Here is a 19,766-nt window from a genome sequence, read left to right on the forward strand (position 1 = left end):
AACTTTCCTCCCAAGGAGCAAGTGTCTTTTAATTTCATGGCTGCAGTCACCATCTGCAGTGATTTTAAAGTCCCCAAAAATAAAGTCTCACTGTTTCCATTGTTTCCCCATCTATTCACCATGAAGTGAAGGGACCAGATGCCATGATCTCAGTTTTCTCAATCTTGACTTTTAAGCCAACTTTTTCACTCTCCTCTTTCACTTTCAACAAGAGGCTCTTTAGTTCTTTTTCATTTTCTCCCATAAGGGTGGTGTCATCTGCATATCTGAGGTTATTGATATTTCTCCCAGCAATCTTGATTCCAGCTTGTGCCTCATCCAGCCCAGTGTTTCTCATGAGGTATACTGCATATAAGTTAAATAAGCAAGGTGATAATATACAACCTTGACACACTCCTGTTGGAACCAGTCTGTTGTTCCATGTCCAGTTCTAACTGTTGCTTCCTGACCTGCATACACTTTCTCAGGAGGCAGGTCAGGTGATCTAGTATTCCCATCACTTGAAAAATTCTCCAGAGTCTGTTGTGATCCACACAGTCAAAGGCTTTGGTATAGTCAATAAAGCAGAAGTAGGTGTTTTTCTGGAACTCTGTTGCTTTTTTGATGATCCGATGGATGTTGGCAGTTTGATCTCTGGTTTCTCTTCCTTTTCTAAATCCAGTTTGATCATCTGGAAGTTCACAGTTCACATACTGTTGAAGCCTGGCTTGGAGAATTCTGAGCATTACTTTACTAGCATGTGAGATGAGTGCAATTGTGCGGTAGTTTGAGCACTCTTTGGCATTGCCTTTCTTTGGGATTGAAATGAAAACTGATGTTTTCCAGTCCTGTGGCCACTGCTGAGTTTTCCAAGTTTGCTGGCATATTGAGTGCAGCACTTTCACAGCATCATCTTTTAGGATTTGAAGTAGCTTAACTGGAATTCCATCACCTCCACTAGCTTTGTTCATAGTGACGCTTCCTAAGGCCCACTTGACTTCACATTCCAGGATGTCTGGATCTAGGTGAGTGATCACACCATTGTGGTTATCTGGGTCATGAAGATCTTTTTTGTACATTTCTTCTGTGTATTCTTGCCACCTCTTCTTAATATCTTCTGCTTCTGTTAGGCCCATACCATTTCTGTCCTTTATCGAGCCTATCTTTGCATGAAATGTTCCCTTGGTATCTCTAGTTTTCTTGAAGAGATCTCTAGTCTTTCCCATTCTATTGTTTTCCTCTATTTCTTTACATTGATCCCTGAGGAAGGCTTTCTTATCTCTCCTTGCTATTCTTTCAAACTCTGCATTCAAATGGGCATATCTCTCCTTTTCTCCTTTTTCTTTTGCTTCTCTTCTTTTCACAGCTATTTGTAAGTCCTCCTCAAATATTTTGCCTTTTTGCATTTCTTTTTCTTGGGGATGGTCTTGATCCCTGCCTCCTGTACAATGTCATGAACCTCCATCCATAGTTCTTCAGGCACTTTCTATCAGGTCTAATCCCTTGAATCTATTTGTTACTTCCACTGTATAATCATAAGGGATTTGATTTCATTCATACCTGAGTTGTCTAGTGGCTTTCCCTACTTTCTTCAATTTAATTCTGAATTTAACAATAAGAACTTCATGATTTGAGCCACAGTCAGATCCTGGTCTTCTTTTTGCTGACTGTGTTGAGCTTCTCCATCTTTGACTGCAAAGAATATAATCAATCTGATGTTATTATTGACCATCTGGTGATGTCCATGTATACAGTCTTCTCTTGCATTGTTGGAAGAGGGTGTTTGCTATGACCAGTGTGTTCTCTTGGTGAGACTCTGTTAGCCTTTGCCCTGCTTCATTCTGTACTTCAAGGCTAAATTTGCTTGTTACTCCAGGTATATCTTGACTTTCTACTTTTGCATTCCAGTCCCCTATAATGAAAAGGACATTTTTTGTGGGTGTTAGTTCTAGAAGGTCTTGTAAGTCTTCATAGACCATTCAACTTCAGCTTCTTCAGCATTACCGGTCAGGGCATAGACTTGGATTACTGTCATATTGAATGGTTTTGGCTTGGAAACGAACAAAGATCATTTTGTTGTTTTTGAGATTGCATCCAAGTACTGCATTTCGGACTCTCTTGTTGACTATGATGGCTACTCCATTTCTTCTAAGGGATTCTTGCCCATAGTAGCAGATATAATGGTCATCTGAGTTAAATTCACCCATTCCAGTCCATTTTAGTTCGCTGATTCCTAAAATGATGTTCACTCTTGTCGTCTCCTGTTTGACCACTTCCCATTTGCCTTGATTCATGGACCTAACATTCCAGGTTCCTATGCAATATTGCTGTTTACAGCATTGGACTTTACTTCCATCACCAGTCAAATCCACAACTGGGTGTTGTTTTTATTTTGGCTCTGTCTCTTCATTCTCTCTGGACTTATTTGTCCACTGATCTCCAGTAGTATTTTGGACACCTATCAACCTGGGCAGTTCATCTTTCAGTGTCCTATCTTTTTGCCTTTTCATGCTATTCATGTGGTTCTCAAGGCAGGAATACTGAAGTGGTTTGCCATTCTCTTCTCCAGGGGACCAAGTTTTGTCAGGTCTCTCCACCATGATCCATCTGTCTTGGGTGGCCCTACACTGCATGGCTCATTCCCCACTTTAGGCAGTTTCTTTTTCTTGTTTTAAGGAGACTGTCCTCATTTACCTCTTTCACTTCACTTCTAACTCATGTTCATTTACTTATTTAAAATATTTTGTCTTTCCCCTACATTTTGAGCCACAAAATTGATACACTTAAGATAAAAGATAAGAATAATACCAGTGACACAGACTAGGAAATAAAGAAATGCTAGATTTTACATTTGAAATTAGTAGTAATGAGGAACTAAGAACAAGGATTGTATGAGTGTTGAGATATCTCTTTCAGAATTGCTCCAAAAGCCGCAATAGACCTCCTTTACTCCAACTATCTATCTTTTGTTATTGTTATTGAGTCGCTAACTTGTGTCCGACTCTGCCAACTCATGAACTACAATGTGCCTCTTTTTCCTCTCTTTACTAACTTTTTAGATTTTTCTAGTTACTTTTCTGTTCCACCTTGTTGTGTTATAATAAAGTTATGCTTTTTTTTGGGTCAGAAATATGAGCTGTAAGAATGTTCAAACTACCACACAGTTACATTCATTTTACATGCTAGCAAGATTATGCTCAAATCCTTCAAGCTAGGCTTCAACAGTACATGAACTGAGAACTTTCATATATACAAACAGGATTTAGAAAAGGCAGTGGAACAAGAGATCAAATTGCCGACATCTGGTGGATCATAGAAAAAGCAAGGTAATTCCAGAAAAACATCTGCTTCATTGACTACACTAAAGCCTTTGACTGTGTGGATCACAACGAATTATGGAAAATACTTAAAAAGACGGAAATACCAACCACCTTACCTGCCTCTTGTGAATCCTGTATGCAGATCAAGAAGCAACAGTTAGAACCAGACATGGGACAACAGACTTGTTCCAAATTGGGAAAGGAGTATGTCAAGGCTGTATATTGTCACCCTACTTATTTAACTTATATACAGAGTACATCGTGCAAAATGCCAGGCCAGATGAATCATAAGCTGGAATCAAGAATGCTGGGAGAAGTATCAATAACCTCAGATATGCAGATGACACCACCCTTATGGCAGAAAGTGAAGAGGAACTAAAGAGCCTTTAGATGAAAGTGAAAAAGAAGAGTGAAAAAGCTGGCTTAAAACTCAGCCTTCAAAAAATTAAGATCATGACATCCAATCCCATCACTTCATAGCAAATAAATGGGGTAAAAAATGGAAACAGTGACAGACTTTATTCTCTTGGGCTCCAAAATCACTGCATATGGTGACTGTAGCCATGAAAATAAAAGACACTTCTTAGAAGAAAAGCTGTGACCAACCTAGACAGCATATTGAAATGCAGAGACATCACTTTGCCGATAGAGGTCTGTATAGTCAAAGCTATGGTTTTTCCAGTAGTCATGTATGGATGTGGAAGTTGGACCATTAAAGAAGGCTGAGCACTGAAGAATTGATGCTTTTGAACTGTGGTGTTGGAGAAGACTCTTGAGAGTCCCTTGGACTGCAAAAAGACCATACCAGTAAGTCCTAAAGGAAATCCATCCTGAATATTCAATGGAAGGACTGATGCTGAAGCTCCAATACTTTGGCTACCTGATATGAAGAGCCGACTCATTGGAAAGGACTCATGCTGGGAAAGACTGAAGGCAGGAGGAGAAGAGGATGACAGCGGATGAGATGGTTGGATTGTATCATTGATTTGATGGACATGACTTTGAGCAAACTCCCGGAGATAGTGAAGGATAGGGAAGCCTGGGATGCTGGAGTCCATGGGGTCACAGTGTCGGACATGACTCTGAGCGACTGGATAACGACAATGAAGTATATTGCCAAACTTGGGATTATAGAATTTTGTGTATGGGCTATCATAATCACAGTCAAAGTTAATTTTTTAAATGCCATCTACTGGTCATTGTTCTGCATTTTTTATTTAACTTCTGTTGAGAATGTTGTGCTTCCATGGTGGCTCAATGGTAAAGCATCAGCCTGCCAGCGCAGGAGACATAGATTCAATTTCTGGTCCAGGAAGATCTCTTGGAGAAGGAAATGGCAACACACTCTGGCATTCTTGCCTGGGAAATCCCATGGACAGAGGAGCTTGGAGGGCTACAGTCTCTGGGGTCATAAAGAGTTGGGCGTGACTTAGTGACCAAATAACAACAAATGGAGAATGTAGAGAGAAACTTTTATGTCTTTGTTTTGCTGTGTTACACCTTAAACCAACTTTAAAACTCAAACCATCAATATTCTTATGTTTCAATGGCAAATCAGTTGGTTCTCTAAGCATCACCAGTTATCAGTGATAATTTCTGTTTTGTATTTAGTATATAAAGCTAAAGCCTTTTTCATACATTATTTTCCTAAGTCTGAGGTTTTTTAACATTTTTATTTTATATAAGAGTATAGTTGCTTTACAATGTTGTGTTTCAAAAGTACAGAAAATTGATTCAGTTATACACACACACATATATTTGTATATTCTTGTAGTGTTCTTTCCCCATTTAGGTTATTACAGAGTATTGAATAGAGTTCCCTGTGCTATACAGTAGGTCCTTATTGATTATCTATTTTATATATAAGAGTTGTTTTTGTTTAGTCACTAAGTCATGTCTGATTCTTTGTGACCCCTATGGACTGCAGCCTGCCCAGCTCCTCTATCCAAGAGATTCTCCAGGCAAGAATACTGGAACTGGTTACTGTTTCCTTCTCCAAGGGATCTTCCCAACCCAATGATTTAACTCTCATCTCCTGCATGGCAGGCAGATTCTTTATCACTGAACCATCAGGGAAGCCAGTATATACTAATGTGTATATATTGATCCCAACCTCATAATTTATCCCTCCCTTCCCCACCTTTCCCCTTTGGTAACCCTAAGTTTGTTTACTAAGTCTGTAAGTTGGTTTCTGTTTTGTAAATAAGTTAGTTTGTATCATTTTTTAGATTCTGCATGTAAGTGACATTTGTCTTTGACTTAGTATGGTAGTCTCCAGGTCCATCCATGTTGCTCCAATGCAACAATTATTTCATTCTTTTTATGGCTAATATTCCATTGTTTGTATGTACTACATCTTCTTTATCCTTTCATCTGTCAGTGGACACTTAGGTTGCTTCCTGGCTATTATAAATAGTGCTGCTCCAAACATGAGGTGTGTTATATTTTTGAAATTATGGATTTGTCCAGGTATATGCCCAGGAGTGGGATTTCTGGGTCATGTGGTAGTTCTATTTTTAGTTATTTAAGAAACTTCTACACTGTTCTCCACAGCGGGTACACCAATATACATTCCTACAATAATGTAGGAGGGTTCCCTTTTCTCCACACCCTCTCCAGCATTTATTGTTTGTAGACTTTTTGATGGACCAGTTTTTACCAGTCTTAAAAATTTTTATTATACTTATCCTAGTCCAAAATGATAGTGAAAGAAGGAGGAGTTTAGAAAATGTAAGGGTCAGGTATCTAATCTCAAAAATAGATGTTGTTTTCCTGCAGCTCTTGGTCGGAGCATATTTCCACAGATTGAGCCAGTAATTTCAGGTGGATGAATAATGAAGGGACCACAGAGGAAAGCCAGTGCAGCTGGCGTTTCTTACTCCAGTTCAGTCTCATTAGAGCTTGCTGATTTAATGTAGGGATTATATTACCTGGGGTGGATTTTAAATGCAATTTTACTTAGTTTAAGTCTAAAGTTTGCCAATGACTAGATACACAACCTTGGACAAGTTAGCTAACTTTTCTGAAAGTTGATTTTTATCTTGTGTTAAAGGAAGATAATAATACCACCTTCATACTGCTCTTGTGAACATTTTATGAGATGTGTCTGGAACATTCCTAACAGAGTAACTGACAACAGCACAAATGTCAAGAGTTGTTATTGTATTAATAATTATAGGAAGGACTATATTAGTTATATTGTTTGTTGAATGGAAATAATTTGGTATTAGCCTTCAATCCAAGTTTCTTTAAAACACCTTTTGTTCATTTTTATGATCAGATTCAGTCATTGAGTATGAATGAAAACAAAAATGTTGTGACTTTGTTATTTCAGGTTGGTATGGTCATGTATCATCTTTCTCAGGGGACTACTTTTCTTCAACATTTGCATCAGTGTTAAAAATTCTGTGATATAATTTGTGGACTCTTACAGTGTATTTCAGCAGCAATTTGACATAACTATCCCATCGTCAAACAGAAAACAAGTTTGTTCTCCAGTATTTTAAATTGGCACATAACTCCCTAACTCTTCATTTCAGTGATCCCATCTATGAATCTATGGAGTTATACTAAGGAATTCACTCCACTGTATAGGCATCAAGTGTTGACTGTTGATAGAGAAAATAATATGGCTCTCAAATATGTTTTACATGTTATTAAATGCTATTATGATTAATGAAACATATTTCATTTGAAAGTCAAACTGGTTCATAGAGTTTTGTTCATTATTTTATAATTCTTTAAGCCATATATATGTAAATGATGTAAATGTACCATGATTATCACATAGAGGACCTGAGTCTTACTAATGTTTTAAAGAGGCTCTTGCTTTGAAAAGACTGCAAACCTTGCTTTACATATTAGCTTTTAGGATGTTTACCCCTAGTTTTATAATTTGGATTATGGATGCCATTTTGTTTCCTTCTCAGAATCTGGCATAATACTCTGTCCTAATCACATACACAATTAACAAGTGGATGCTAAAATAGCATTTAAATGACCTTGGATTTACAGTGTGCTGCCATATTTCCTGCCCTTGCTTGAATGTATTAGAAGAACAGAAACCCATTCAACTGGTAACTTTATTTACAACATGAGCAGGCTGGAAAGTAGCCATTTGTAATCAGTTTTCATGGATGGCATGGCCATTAACAACAGTGTATCACCTTCTCTCTTTTAGATGGGAATGTGGTGGAGCCTGACATGTCTGCGGGGTTTTGTCCAGATCACAAGGCAGCCATGGTTTTGTTCCTTGACAGGGTCTATGGAATTGAGGTTCAAGATTTCCTCCTCCATCTTCTCGAGGTTGGCTTTCTGCCAGATCTCCGGGCTGCTGCTTCTTTAGACACGGTAATGATTTGAACGGATGACTTCTGCAACTTTTAACTCTTCAGTCTCTGCCATCTGATATTCTTTCACAGATATAGTCATTCATTCATTCATTGCCCCCACATGTTTATCGAGTGCCAGTTTTTTAGGGTAGCAGAGAGTAAATAGAAAATAAGATAGACTATATCCTCAAGGAATTTACTGAATAGTGGAGAAAATGTACAGCCCGAAGAGTACAGTAAAAATTCTGATCAGTGCAATGGAAGACAGTAAGAAGTTTATATAGCTCTAATTAGGGAGGTCACAGTGGTTCCTGTTCAGCTTCTAAGTCGACATAAATAATTGTGCATCTCAGTAAAAGCAATTAAAGTATTAAAAAGGTCTAGTGAGCATTGTTAAGCCTTTCCAACTACAGTATCACCCTGGTGTATTCATTTTTAATGTACATATAGATTAAAATCTGTTTTGTGAGATCAGTGGCCCATGTCAAGAACCTGCCGCCATCATTGTAAATGTTCTACTATTTGAAACATGTTTAAAATAAGCTGGAATGCTAAATGTTATTCTAGTAGTTGTAATAATACCTTGTTTTATTCTCAATTATATGTCTTGTTGATATCAGAGGAAATCAGATCTTGAGTTGGCAATAGCTCCCACATGAAAACCATGAGAGGAGAATCAGAAATATGAAACTGAATTCTTTTTTCTTTTTTCGGTTGTATTTATGTGAATTTCTGAACCCAAGTATTATAGATGATAACATGGTAAGACAATCAACCTTTGATTGTTGATTCTGATCGACATGAGTATAAATACGATGAGTATATATATGACATGAGTATAAAGTGTTTGAAATTTACTGTGAGAATAAACTCCTTTCTTTTGCCTCTTCTAGTAAAGGGAGACTCTCCCACTCTGATATCATTAGCATCTTCATCTTTCATCCATCCTACCCTTGACATTTTATTATAGAACATGAACTTCTGTGGCTTTTTGAAGAGATAGATATTATTTCATTCATTTTTATCTGTTGATGAGCAATTGAAAATCTGTTGTTTTTAGTGGTAAAAAAAAAGCATATGAACCACAGTTAAAGCTATAACAGAGGAATCCATTTCTATATTACATACTTTTGTCAATTTCTGGATAGTGAAATAACATGTCAACATGTATGATCCCTTTGAAAGTTGTCTCCTGACCAACGCAAATGACAGTCTCCTCTCCAATTCCCTTCCAGGCTGCTTTGAGTGCTACAGACATGGCCCTGGCCCTCAATCGGTACCTGTGCACAGCCGTGTTACCCTTGTTAACAAGGTGTGCTCCTCTTTTTGCTGGCACCGAGCACCATGCTTCTCTCATTGACTCGTTACTTCACACTGTGTACAGGCTTTCTAAGGGCTGCTCACTTACCAAAGCTCAACGGGATTCCATAGAAGTGTGTTTACTCTCTATTTGTGGGTAAGTGGACTGTGAAATCGATTTCATGTTTCTTTAAATGAGAGAATTTACTCTGTGGTCCTTGACAAATTGTTATGAATGTTAGCAACAATTTCCAGACCAAAAAATTAATTCATGTTAGTCATTGTCGTGTACCGAGTTATGAGTCTTACCAGAGCACTCTTGCGCCTGATCAAATTCAGGAGTGTTCCTCCAAGACTCTATAGGTATCTAGCCATTGAATATGGTGTTGGACCGATGATGCTGTTCTGGATGTTGGTGGGTGAGGTGGTTGTGTGGGGAATCCCTTTCTGTGTTAGTGTAGGATTAACCTTTCAACTGTGTGTAATGGTTTTAACTCCTCTTCTAGAAGAGAAAAGAGAAAAAAAGAGACTTATTAAAGGTAAAAAAAAAATCTAGTAATATAGTAATAATAGGAAAGTATGACCTATGTTTGACAGTGATGAAAATCAAGGGTCTTACTATGAAAACCAGAAACATTTATCTTCTTGTGAAGTTCTGACAAGTGCAAGTGACAATTTCTTAGACCCTTACCTAGCTTAATGGTTTCTTTCTAATAGACAGGAGCTCTTGGAGGTGAAAGCTTGCAGTCTGTCCAGAACATTGGTGAAAGAAGGGTTTTCACTCACAATGGAATGAGTGTATGGGTGTAGGAGCCAGAAGGGACTGAGAGAGGTTAGAAATTAGTTCATAATCTTAGTTCCCCGACCCTACAATTCTGTGAAATGGAATCAAAACCTGTCTCACTGATTTTTTCAAAATATTAAATGAGGTGAAGCACTCGGGATTACCAGAATAATAAATGGTCATAGGGTGTTAGTTTTCTTTCCCTTCCTCCTCTGGCAAAATTTCTTAGTCTTTTTCTCTTCCTCTTGCTCCTACACTCCCTCCTCTTTCTGCTTCTGATCTAGTCCCTGAGACCCTTCCCACACGCTGAAAAGAGAGACTAGCATTTACTAAATTAATAGGAACAGTGGGCTCTGTGGTTATGACTGGTGAGAAGAGAAGGGGCTGAAAAGGAACATCTGCTGTAGCAAATGAAGGTTGATTTTCAGATCAGGGAGCTAGAGATGAGTTTGAAATATAACCTTTTATGAAATTACATAACTCTCAGTTAATCTTTGAATTAGGAACACCTAAAATTAACATCATCTGAAGAGAAGTGTAGGTATAGGTTCTTGGGGTGTATAATCTGGTTTAATGAATGATCTGCTTAGTTTAAGCATTACTAGATATTCATTATTAAAATTAGCTTTGTTCCACCAGCCAATTGAGACCTTCTATGATGCAACACTTACTCAGAAGATTAGTATTTGATGTCCCATTATTAAATGAACATGCAAAGATGCCTCTTAAGGTAAGTACAGGAAATGTTTGTAGTTATTTGATTACTGGGTACTCTGACTTTGTTTCCTATTACAATATGTACATTTCTTAAATTCATCATGTTTAATATTGGATGCTGGAAAATTTCTTCCAGTTATTGAAATGGACATATAAGTTGTATTTGTGTGTACATCAGCCTAAACAAACAAGTAATAAAAGGCCATAGAAATCCTAAGATTGGTTTACTGTATGTCAGTGGAAATAGAAATCAGTGGAAAGAAAACAGGCCACAAGAAAAAGATGAGCCAATATATTCTTAAGCCAATATATTCTTATATACCATGGAAACATGGTAATAGGCCTGGCCTAAAGTATTAACAACCTCAAGTCATTAAGAATAGATTTTTAAAAACAACATTTTCTAAGTCTGTAATCAAATGACAGTTTCCAAATATCATCTCATAAGATTCAAAATAATCCTTATGTATATGCAGTTGCAGTTTACCATAGAGTATAGACAATTCCCTGACATATTTGCTTCCCAGATTTATTATTCTGTACAGGAAATGATCAAGTCTCATTCTGTCTTATTGACTTGGAATATTTTCTTGTCGTTGAATATCCCAATCCAGACTGAGGATTAAGATGTTCCGTTCAGTTCAGTTCAGTCGCTCAGTCGTGTCTGACTCTTTGCGACCCCATGAATTGCAGTATGCCAGGCCTCCCTGTCCATCATCAACTCCCAGAGTTCACTCAGACTCACATCCATCGAGTCAGTGATGCCATCCAGCCATCTCATCCTCTGTTGTCCCCTTCTCCTCCTGCCCCCAATCCCTCCCAGCATCAGAGTCTTTTCCAATGAGTCAACTCTTCGCATGAGGTGGCCAAAGTACTGGAGTTTCAGCTTTAGCATCATTCCTTCCAAAGAGGTGTATACTAATAAATGATCTAGTGGCATGGTCTGTGCATGGAGGTCATTGTCCTGTAATGGACTTTTTATAGGTGACCACTCTGCTCTGCCACCTGGTAAGCATTATATTTTTTTCTCATGGCCACACAGTATAAGTGCTATACAAAGAGGTTTGAGATAAAAATGAACTGCTATTTTTTGAACTGCCATTACACTAAACATACCAAGGTATTTAACAAAAATAGTCTTTCTCTATGAAAATTAATTTTGGTTTAATAAACCTAGGGAAATTAATGAATTTTGTAAAGTAAATTCTGTCCTTGCTGAAAATCCCATTTTTACCTGGGATAATGCTTGTCACATAGAATTTTCTTGGTACGAATGAGCTAGAAGATACCTAAAAAAAGATACAGGATCACTTCATGTGATAAAACTCTTTTGCATTATAGATATTCCAAGCAAATTAGATCTCAGTATTTCATCATTTGAGATTCCTAAATTGTGTTTGTGTGTTTTGTAACTGAGAAGGATACTAAGTGAGAAAAAATATGTCTACAGTAAGATATGTAGTTAGTTTTAATAAGAGTAACTCTTATCAGTTTATTTTCCTTGTTAGATATAGGTAAAAGTCCAAAATGTATAGTTGCTTTATAAAGATCATTTTATTAATTTGGCAATTAGTTGTGACTATTTCCTAGTGTATTAATCATGAATACATTATCCAAAGAGTTACTAAATAATGGAATAATGAAGTGTTTGATGAATAAGGCTAGGCAGAGAGGAAGCAAAAATACCCAGAGTTACTGTCCCCTGAGAATGCACATTTTAGGTGCTGTATGCTCTGGGTTACCCTGACATCAATCACTTTGTTAAATGCATGGATTCCAGGAGATAACAAGTCATAAAATTATAAGTAAATGATAGCAACTAAAGTAAATCTCAGTACACAGATAGCCAAACAACCTTCTAAAGAATTCTTTTCGAGATAATTTGTGGAATTGGGTGTTTGGTCTTTATCTTGTAATCAGTGTTAAGTCTTAAAGAGATATCCTATATAAGGTAATAGTATTTTCCAAAAGAATTCATATGGAATTGAGTAGTTTTTTTTCACTTGGCCTTGTTACATGGCATTAAAATGCCATTGGGAGGAAATGGGGAAAAAACAAACAAACAAACATTGAAGTATCTTTAGTTCAGTGCTCTTATAATTGTTTTCCTACGTAGCTGCTGACAAATCATTATGAAAGATGCTGGAAATATTACTGCCTGCCTGGAGGGTGGGGCAACTTTGGCGCTGCCTCAGAAGAAGAACTTCATTTATCAAGAAAGCTGTTCTGGGGCATCTTTGATGCCCTGTCTCAAAAGGTAATTTACCCTGTCTCAGAAGGTAATTTAATCTTTTGTGGATTTATTTGTATCATAAAATAATTGAAGAACCATAGGTCCTTGATAAGAAAGTGTTCCTAGTAGAATAGTGAAATGCCACCTTTACTTATCAAGACTTGACATAGTTTTGTTTTTTTCTCTTTATAACAAATGTTGAGAATGCAATTTATATTGACTTTTCATAATCATGATGGTAACATGTTTCTTGTAATTACAACACTTTTTGACTTGAAAATGGCTAAGCATTTTAGCAAATTATTCACATGGATTGATCAGTTTCTGGTATATTTGGACTTATTTGGACTCAAACCCTCCCTCGTCAGTCACCTCCCCAATCTTATAAAGCCTGAAGAAATCTTTTCAAATGTAAGAATGCTAAATATTAAAGCTCATAAAATTATAATATTCCAGTAGCCTTATTGACTTTTCACACTTAGCTGCTATGGTGACTTAGTGTCTGCATTCACTCTTGCTTTAAGTGCACAACATCCTCGAATATTTGCCATATTTGCAGTGAATGGTTTTGTACACTTTTCAGGAAACTGAAGCATAGTATTTCAGTGAAAATCAGAACATGCTTGTTATGCTTATGCTTAAATCATTAATCAAAATCAGTTTGAATTCCCAGACAGACATTATCAGATGACTGGAATAGTATAACAGAAGTTTATACATAATAAAGAAAGTTTATCTGTGACAACATATGGTAGCTACATCTGAATGCTTTTTCTTGTTGAATTGTGTTTGGGAAACTGAGAGTCCTTTTAAAACAATATGTAGAATGTATTTTTAGAAGAATTTGCAACTTTAAAAGCACTTAAAGTGAGATAACTTTAAAATAATTATTATTTTTGATTTTTTAAAAAATCTGTAAATACAGTTTAACTATGTAACTAATATACTTTTCCCTGGAAGTTTTGGTTATACATTTTTCCTGTAAAAGTTCTTTCTCTGTTCAGAATTTTTTTTATACCTTGAAATGCAAGGTATAAAATTAAAATTTCTTACTCTCTGGGTGTTATCCTTTAGGTATTTTTCATATATAGTCTTTATAGTGTGGTACAGCAATAATCTGTAACTAGCTGTGATAAACTATAACTAATACACTCCTCAACTGAAATCATGTTTATGTTGTAAAAGCATATTGTACACTTTGAATATTCAGGTTCACCTCACTTCACATATTGGAAAACAAACTTTTAGAGAAGCAAAGATTTTATTCTTTTTATGCTACAACTTCAGGAAAAGCTTCAGTTTCTCTTACGTTTGGTGGGATTTAAGGCCATATTTTCCGTTTTCTGGGGCTTACCTGGTGGCTCAGAGGTTAAAGCATCTGCCTGCAATGCAGGAGACCTGGGTTTGATCCCTGGGTTGGGAAGATCCCCTGGAGCAGGAAATGGCAACCCACTCCATTATTCTTGCCTGGAGAATCCCATGGACAGAGGAGCCTGGTGGACTACAGTCCACGGGGGTCGCAAAGAGTCAGACACGACTGAGCAACTTCACACTTCACTTTCACTTTCCGTTTTCTAGGAAAAGAATCTTTGGGGGAATTGAGTTAGCTGAAGGTAATTCAGATTTTCTCCTACAACATCCTGTCCGTCTCAGTGCTCATGTTAACAACTTTTGCCAAGTTGTAATGGGATATTTATTTTTTTGGTCCTCCATTTCTTCCCAGAAATATGAACAAGAACTTTTCAAACTGGCACTGCCTTGCCTGAGTGCAGTTGCGGGAGCTTTGCCTCCAGACTACATGGAGTCAAATTATGTCAGTATGATGGAAAAACAGTCATCAATGGATTCTGAAGGGAACTTTAATCCACAACCTGTTGATACCTCAAAGTATGGACTCTTTCTATTGCAGCAGATTTTTATTGTAAATGATGTGTGAAGTCTGAAATTGAATAAGGTACTAAAGTGAACTTTCTCTCATCCATGCCCCCTTTGAATTGGTATCCTTTTAATAGGGGTCCCTTTACTTGATGAAATGATAGTAGTAGTATTAATGGTTACATGAATACCAAAAATAGATAAGCTGACCCTCCTAAGAGATACACTCTTAACATCACCAGGATTCTCTGTATGTAACCACATGGTTATATCTATAATCATGAGAATCAAGAAAGGATATCAGTTATCTTTTTAGTTGAAGTTCTACCCTAAATGTTAAATTAGTAATTGCAGTCAACCTCTGTGTAGAGTCTTTGACTGGGATGCTTCCAGCATGCAGGCAAGGCTATTTCTTACGGGCAATGGGGCATCACTTCATCATCACTACATCTCAGCCAGGCCTGGGGTTGGCAGTCAGTGTTCAGCCTCATAAAGCACAGCGTGAGAGTGAACGGAATATCAAATGAGAATATCTCTGCAAAATTTAGCGTGCAGTGAGGGTGCAGGATGACAATCTCAACTACAGATACAATGTTACCTAACATTATGAAAGTTCTTCCATGGACCTGGTTGCGTGAATTGTTCTGCAGATCAGGTGTTTGGGTATGTTAGGTGTTTGAGGTCTCAGCACTTTTGTTTTTGTTAACCATCTTTAAGTAGAATCATGGTTTTCCACTTGCAAAGAGGCTGTTCTTCATGCCACATTGTCTTATCCATTCTGTAGTTACTCAGCAAGATCAGTATTAGCAAGGTAGTGACTTGGTAGTTATCATCCACAGCATCTGAATTTGCTTGGGTGTTCAACTTTCAGGCCTCTTGTGTCCCCCCAGCTGGTTTAGCTTCCATAACCAGATCAAAATTTTGACCCAAGTGGTATGCCATTAGTTTGATAATGCCTTAAATTTGCATGTTTGGTATTTGATGACAGTCCTGTGAGAAAAGACTCTACCCCCCAGTATTTGGCTTATGTGATTGATTGATCCTTTGTATCTCTTCTAAAGTAAGTAAACCAAAATGTCACATGTTCACATTCCTACATGGGTAAGTTTGTGGTTTGCTAACATACAATGTAATCCAGAATTTTCAAATAACATCAGAACTGTGTCATGGCTTTGATGTTGATTAATTGAATCCAATTAATGAGTAAATGCTGGGCATGTATATTAATTTACCTCAGTTTACCCCTTTGGGGACCTCTTAACAGATTAGGTTTGCATAGTGATATCAGTAGTGTCTACATCTGTATGATTTTTACATATTGTTTTTTAAATATGTGTGTGTAATAAAGTTCAGTTACCAACTAATAACATGTGAGAAAAGAACAGTAAACCTCATTATATCAGGTCTTATAATTCTATTCTCAAAGTTAACTGCATTAATAAGTTATTTTCATCAGTGAATGGAATTATATACATACTTAGTTTTTCATTAATAGATATATGTGATAGTACCAAGTCTTACATTTACCATCAGACTTGGTCACCAACTGCATGGACTTCATGTCTGTTTGAGAGATTAAATATTTATTTAAACATGAAAGAACTCAAGAAGAAATGTTATCAAAATCATAAAGCATGAATTGATTAAATGCTTTTCCCTATTGTTCATATTAGTAACACTTAGAATTTATAATAGATCATTATTATTTAAAACCATTAACACATCACTGGTTATATTCAATTAACTTAAAATTAATTTTAGTACATTTAAAAAATGTAACAGATCAGATTTCAGCAGCCTTTTACCCATTTATAGTTGTTGCAGAAGAGATTAAAATCAAAAAAGAATAACTTCAAAGGACCAATGTGAGAGTAAAGTATGTCTTTAAGCTCGTTATCTAACTATATCTTCATTCAAATTAAAAAAAAATTGGTGCAATCTATTGTCCTTTTCTTGCATACATTTAAATTATTTTTCTCATACTATTTAAATTTTTATTGTGTATAATTTATATTAAGATATAAAGTATGAATAAATATAAGATGAGCAGATAGAACCTTATTCACTTGACTTTTCTCATACTGTTTCTACCATATGGAAAAGTAATACCTTGTTAAACCAATTTTTTAACAGTTTTGCATTGAATGAGATATGAACAGTCATAAGCTGTGGAATAAATTATGAATGATTCCCTGAAAATTCTATGAAAATCAAGCCTCTTTTCTTTGTTTTTCTCATAGTATTACAATTCCTGAGAAGTTGGAATACTTCATTAACAAATATGCAGAACATGCCCATGACAAGTGGTCAATGGATAAGGTAAAAGTCAGAATATCACATTCTAAATCATTAATGAATGTGCCTAATGACTGATTCTGGCTCACATATTTCTGACCATGCCAATTTTCTACTTTCAAGTATGAGCATTAGATTAGGAAAGATTTAATTAGATTTAATTATGATTTGCTAATATAATATTTAGCTCTGCCATGGATGTACATAGGATACACCTATGAATAAGAATATTTGTGTTCATAAAAAGCACAGTGTTAGAGAGAATAAGATGATGAAGGAGTAGTTGGATGTAGAGTACATCTCTCTCCACGGATACATTAGGAATACACCTTCAAACACAGAAGTGCATGCAGAAGACCAGCCGAGAGCAGACAGGAGTACCTGACGAGAGGAAAAGAATATATAGAACCATGCAAAACTCGAGATCAAGCCCTGAGCCTTTGGAGTGGGAGCACTGACTCCAAGACCCTAGACTACCAGAGAAGTAGCCCTAGGGAGTATCCAATAGTGAGAACTCACACAAAGGAAACCACTTGAATACAAGACCTGGCATCACCCAACCACCAGTAGCACACTGTGCAGGACACCTCATCTAAATAACAAACAAAACAAAAATACAAACCCAATCATCAGCAGACAGGATTACCCCTTCACTCAGCCTTGCCCATCAGAGGTAAAACAAACAAACAAACAAAAAATTAGCACAAATCTCACACTAAGTGACTTACACAAACCACTGGACCAACTTTATCAGGGCAAGAATGAAAAGGAAGAAAGAATTCAGCCTTGAAGCCTGGGAAAAGGAGACCTCAAACACAATAAGTTAAAAAAAAAATAATGAAAAGGCAGAGAAATACTGTACAAATGAAGGAACAAACTAGAAACACAGAAGTCCAAATAAATGAAGAGGAAATAGGCAAACTACCTGAAAAAGAATTCAAAATAATGATAGTAAAAATGATCAAAAACCGTGAAAACAAAATGGAGAAAACGCAAGAGTCAGTTAACAAAGACCTGGAAGAGTTAAAAAATAAACACACAGAGACAAACAACACAATTACTGAAATTAAAAATACTCTGGAAGGAATCAGTAGCAGAATATCTGAAGCAGAAGAACAAATCAGTGAGCTAGAAGATAAAATGGTGAAAATAACTTCTGAATAGCAGAATAAAGTAAAAAGAATGAAAAGAACTGAGGACAGTCTCAGAGACCTCTAGGACAGTATCAAACGCACCAACCTTTGAATTATAGGGGTCCCAGAAGAAGAAGAGAAAAAGAAAGGGTATGAGAAAATTTTTGAAGAGATTATAGTTGAAAATTTCCCCAACATGGAAAAGGAGATAGTCAAATCAAGTCCAAGAGGCACAAAGAGTCCCATACAGGATAAACACAAGGAGAAACATGCCAAGAGACATACAATCTAATCAAACTAAGACTAAATGCAAAGAAAGAATATTAAAAGCGGCAAGGGAGAAGCAACAAGTAACATACAAGGGAAACCCCATACTCTTAACAGCTGATCTTTCAGCAGAAACTCTGGAGGCCAGAAGGGAATGGCAGGAAGTATTTAAAGTACTGAAAGGGAAAAATCTACAGCCAAGATTACTGTACCTGGCAAGGATCTCATTCTAAATTGATGCAGGAAGAAAAAGCTTTTCAGACAAGCAAAAGTTAAGAGAATTCAGTACCACCAAACCAGCTTTACAACAAATGCTGCTGCTGCTGCTGCTGCTGCTAAGTCGCTTCAGTTGTGTCCGACTCTGTGCGACCCCATAGACGGCAGCCCACCAGGCTCCCCCGTCCCTGGGATTCTCCAGGCAAGAACACTGGAGTGGGCTGCCATTTCCTTCTCCAATGCATGAAAGTGAAAAGTGAAAGTGAAGTCGCTCAGTCGTGTGCAACTCCTAGTGACCCCATGGACTGCAGCCCACCAGGCCCCTCCTTCCATGGGATTTTCCAGGCAAGAGGACTGGAGTGGGGTGCCATTGCCTTCTCCGACAACAAATGTTAAAGGGACTTATATAGTCAAGAAATACAAGAGAATAAAAAAGATGTACAAAATCAACCCCAAACAATTAAGAAAATGGCAATAGGAACATGTATATCAATAATTACTTTAAATGTAAATGGACTAAACTCTCCAACCAAAAGACACAGACTGGCTGAATGGATACAAAATCAAGACCCATATAAATATATGCTGTCTACAAGAAACCCACTTCAGACCTAAGGACACATATAGACTGAAAGTGAGAGGATGGGAAAATACATTCCATGTAAATGTGACGCAAAAGAAAGCTGGAGTAGCAGTACTCATATCAGAAAAAATAGATCTTAAAGAAGATTACAAGAGATAAGGAAGGACACTACATAATGATCAAGGGATCAATCCAAGAGGAAGACATAGCAATTGTAAATATCTATGAACCCACCATAGGAGCACCTCAATACATAAGGCAAATACTAACAGACATAAAAGGAGAAATTGACAGTAACACAATGATAGTAGGAGACATTAACACCCCACTCACACCAATGGACAGAGCATCAAAACAGAAAATTAATAAGGAAACACAAGTCTTAAATGATACATTAGATGAGATGGGTCTCAGTGATATCTTCAGGACATTCCATCCAAATGCAGAAGAATACACCTTCTTCTGAAGTGCACATAGAACATTTTCCAGGATTAACCACATCTTGGGTCACAAATCAAACCTCAGGAAATTTAAGAAGATTGAAGTTGTATCAAGCATCTTCTCTGACCACAACACTGTGAGACTACATATCAATTACAAGAAAAAAATTGTAAGAAACACAAACAACGTGTTTCTAAATAACCAACAGGTTACTGAAGAAATCAAAAGGGAAATAAAAAAATTTCTAGAAACAAATGACAATGAAAACACAACTCAAAACCTATGGAATTCTG

The 19,766-nt window shown here is 36.8% G+C and overlaps 1 protein-coding gene across 1 annotated transcript in view; it reads left to right on the plus strand.

The window, feature by feature from the left end:
- The window catches only part of RYR2 (ryanodine receptor 2), an 829,832-nt gene that overhangs the window by 604,451 nt on the left and 205,615 nt on the right, over window positions 1-19,766 (plus strand). The window contains exons 49-54 of the mRNA XM_045165522.1: window positions 7,480-7,649; window positions 8,866-9,086; window positions 10,353-10,443; window positions 12,547-12,687; window positions 14,387-14,550; window positions 16,779-16,857. Of these exons, the coding sequence (XP_045021457.1) occupies window positions 7,480-7,649; window positions 8,866-9,086; window positions 10,353-10,443; window positions 12,547-12,687; window positions 14,387-14,550; window positions 16,779-16,857 (866 nt within the window). The remainder of the gene's footprint in view (window positions 1-7,479; window positions 7,650-8,865; window positions 9,087-10,352; window positions 10,444-12,546; window positions 12,688-14,386; window positions 14,551-16,778; window positions 16,858-19,766) is intronic.

This window comes from Bubalus bubalis, chromosome 4, assembly GCF_019923935.1.
Source record: "Bubalus bubalis isolate 160015118507 breed Murrah chromosome 4, NDDB_SH_1, whole genome shotgun sequence".
Lineage (NCBI taxonomy): Eukaryota > Metazoa > Chordata > Mammalia > Artiodactyla > Bovidae > Bubalus > Bubalus bubalis.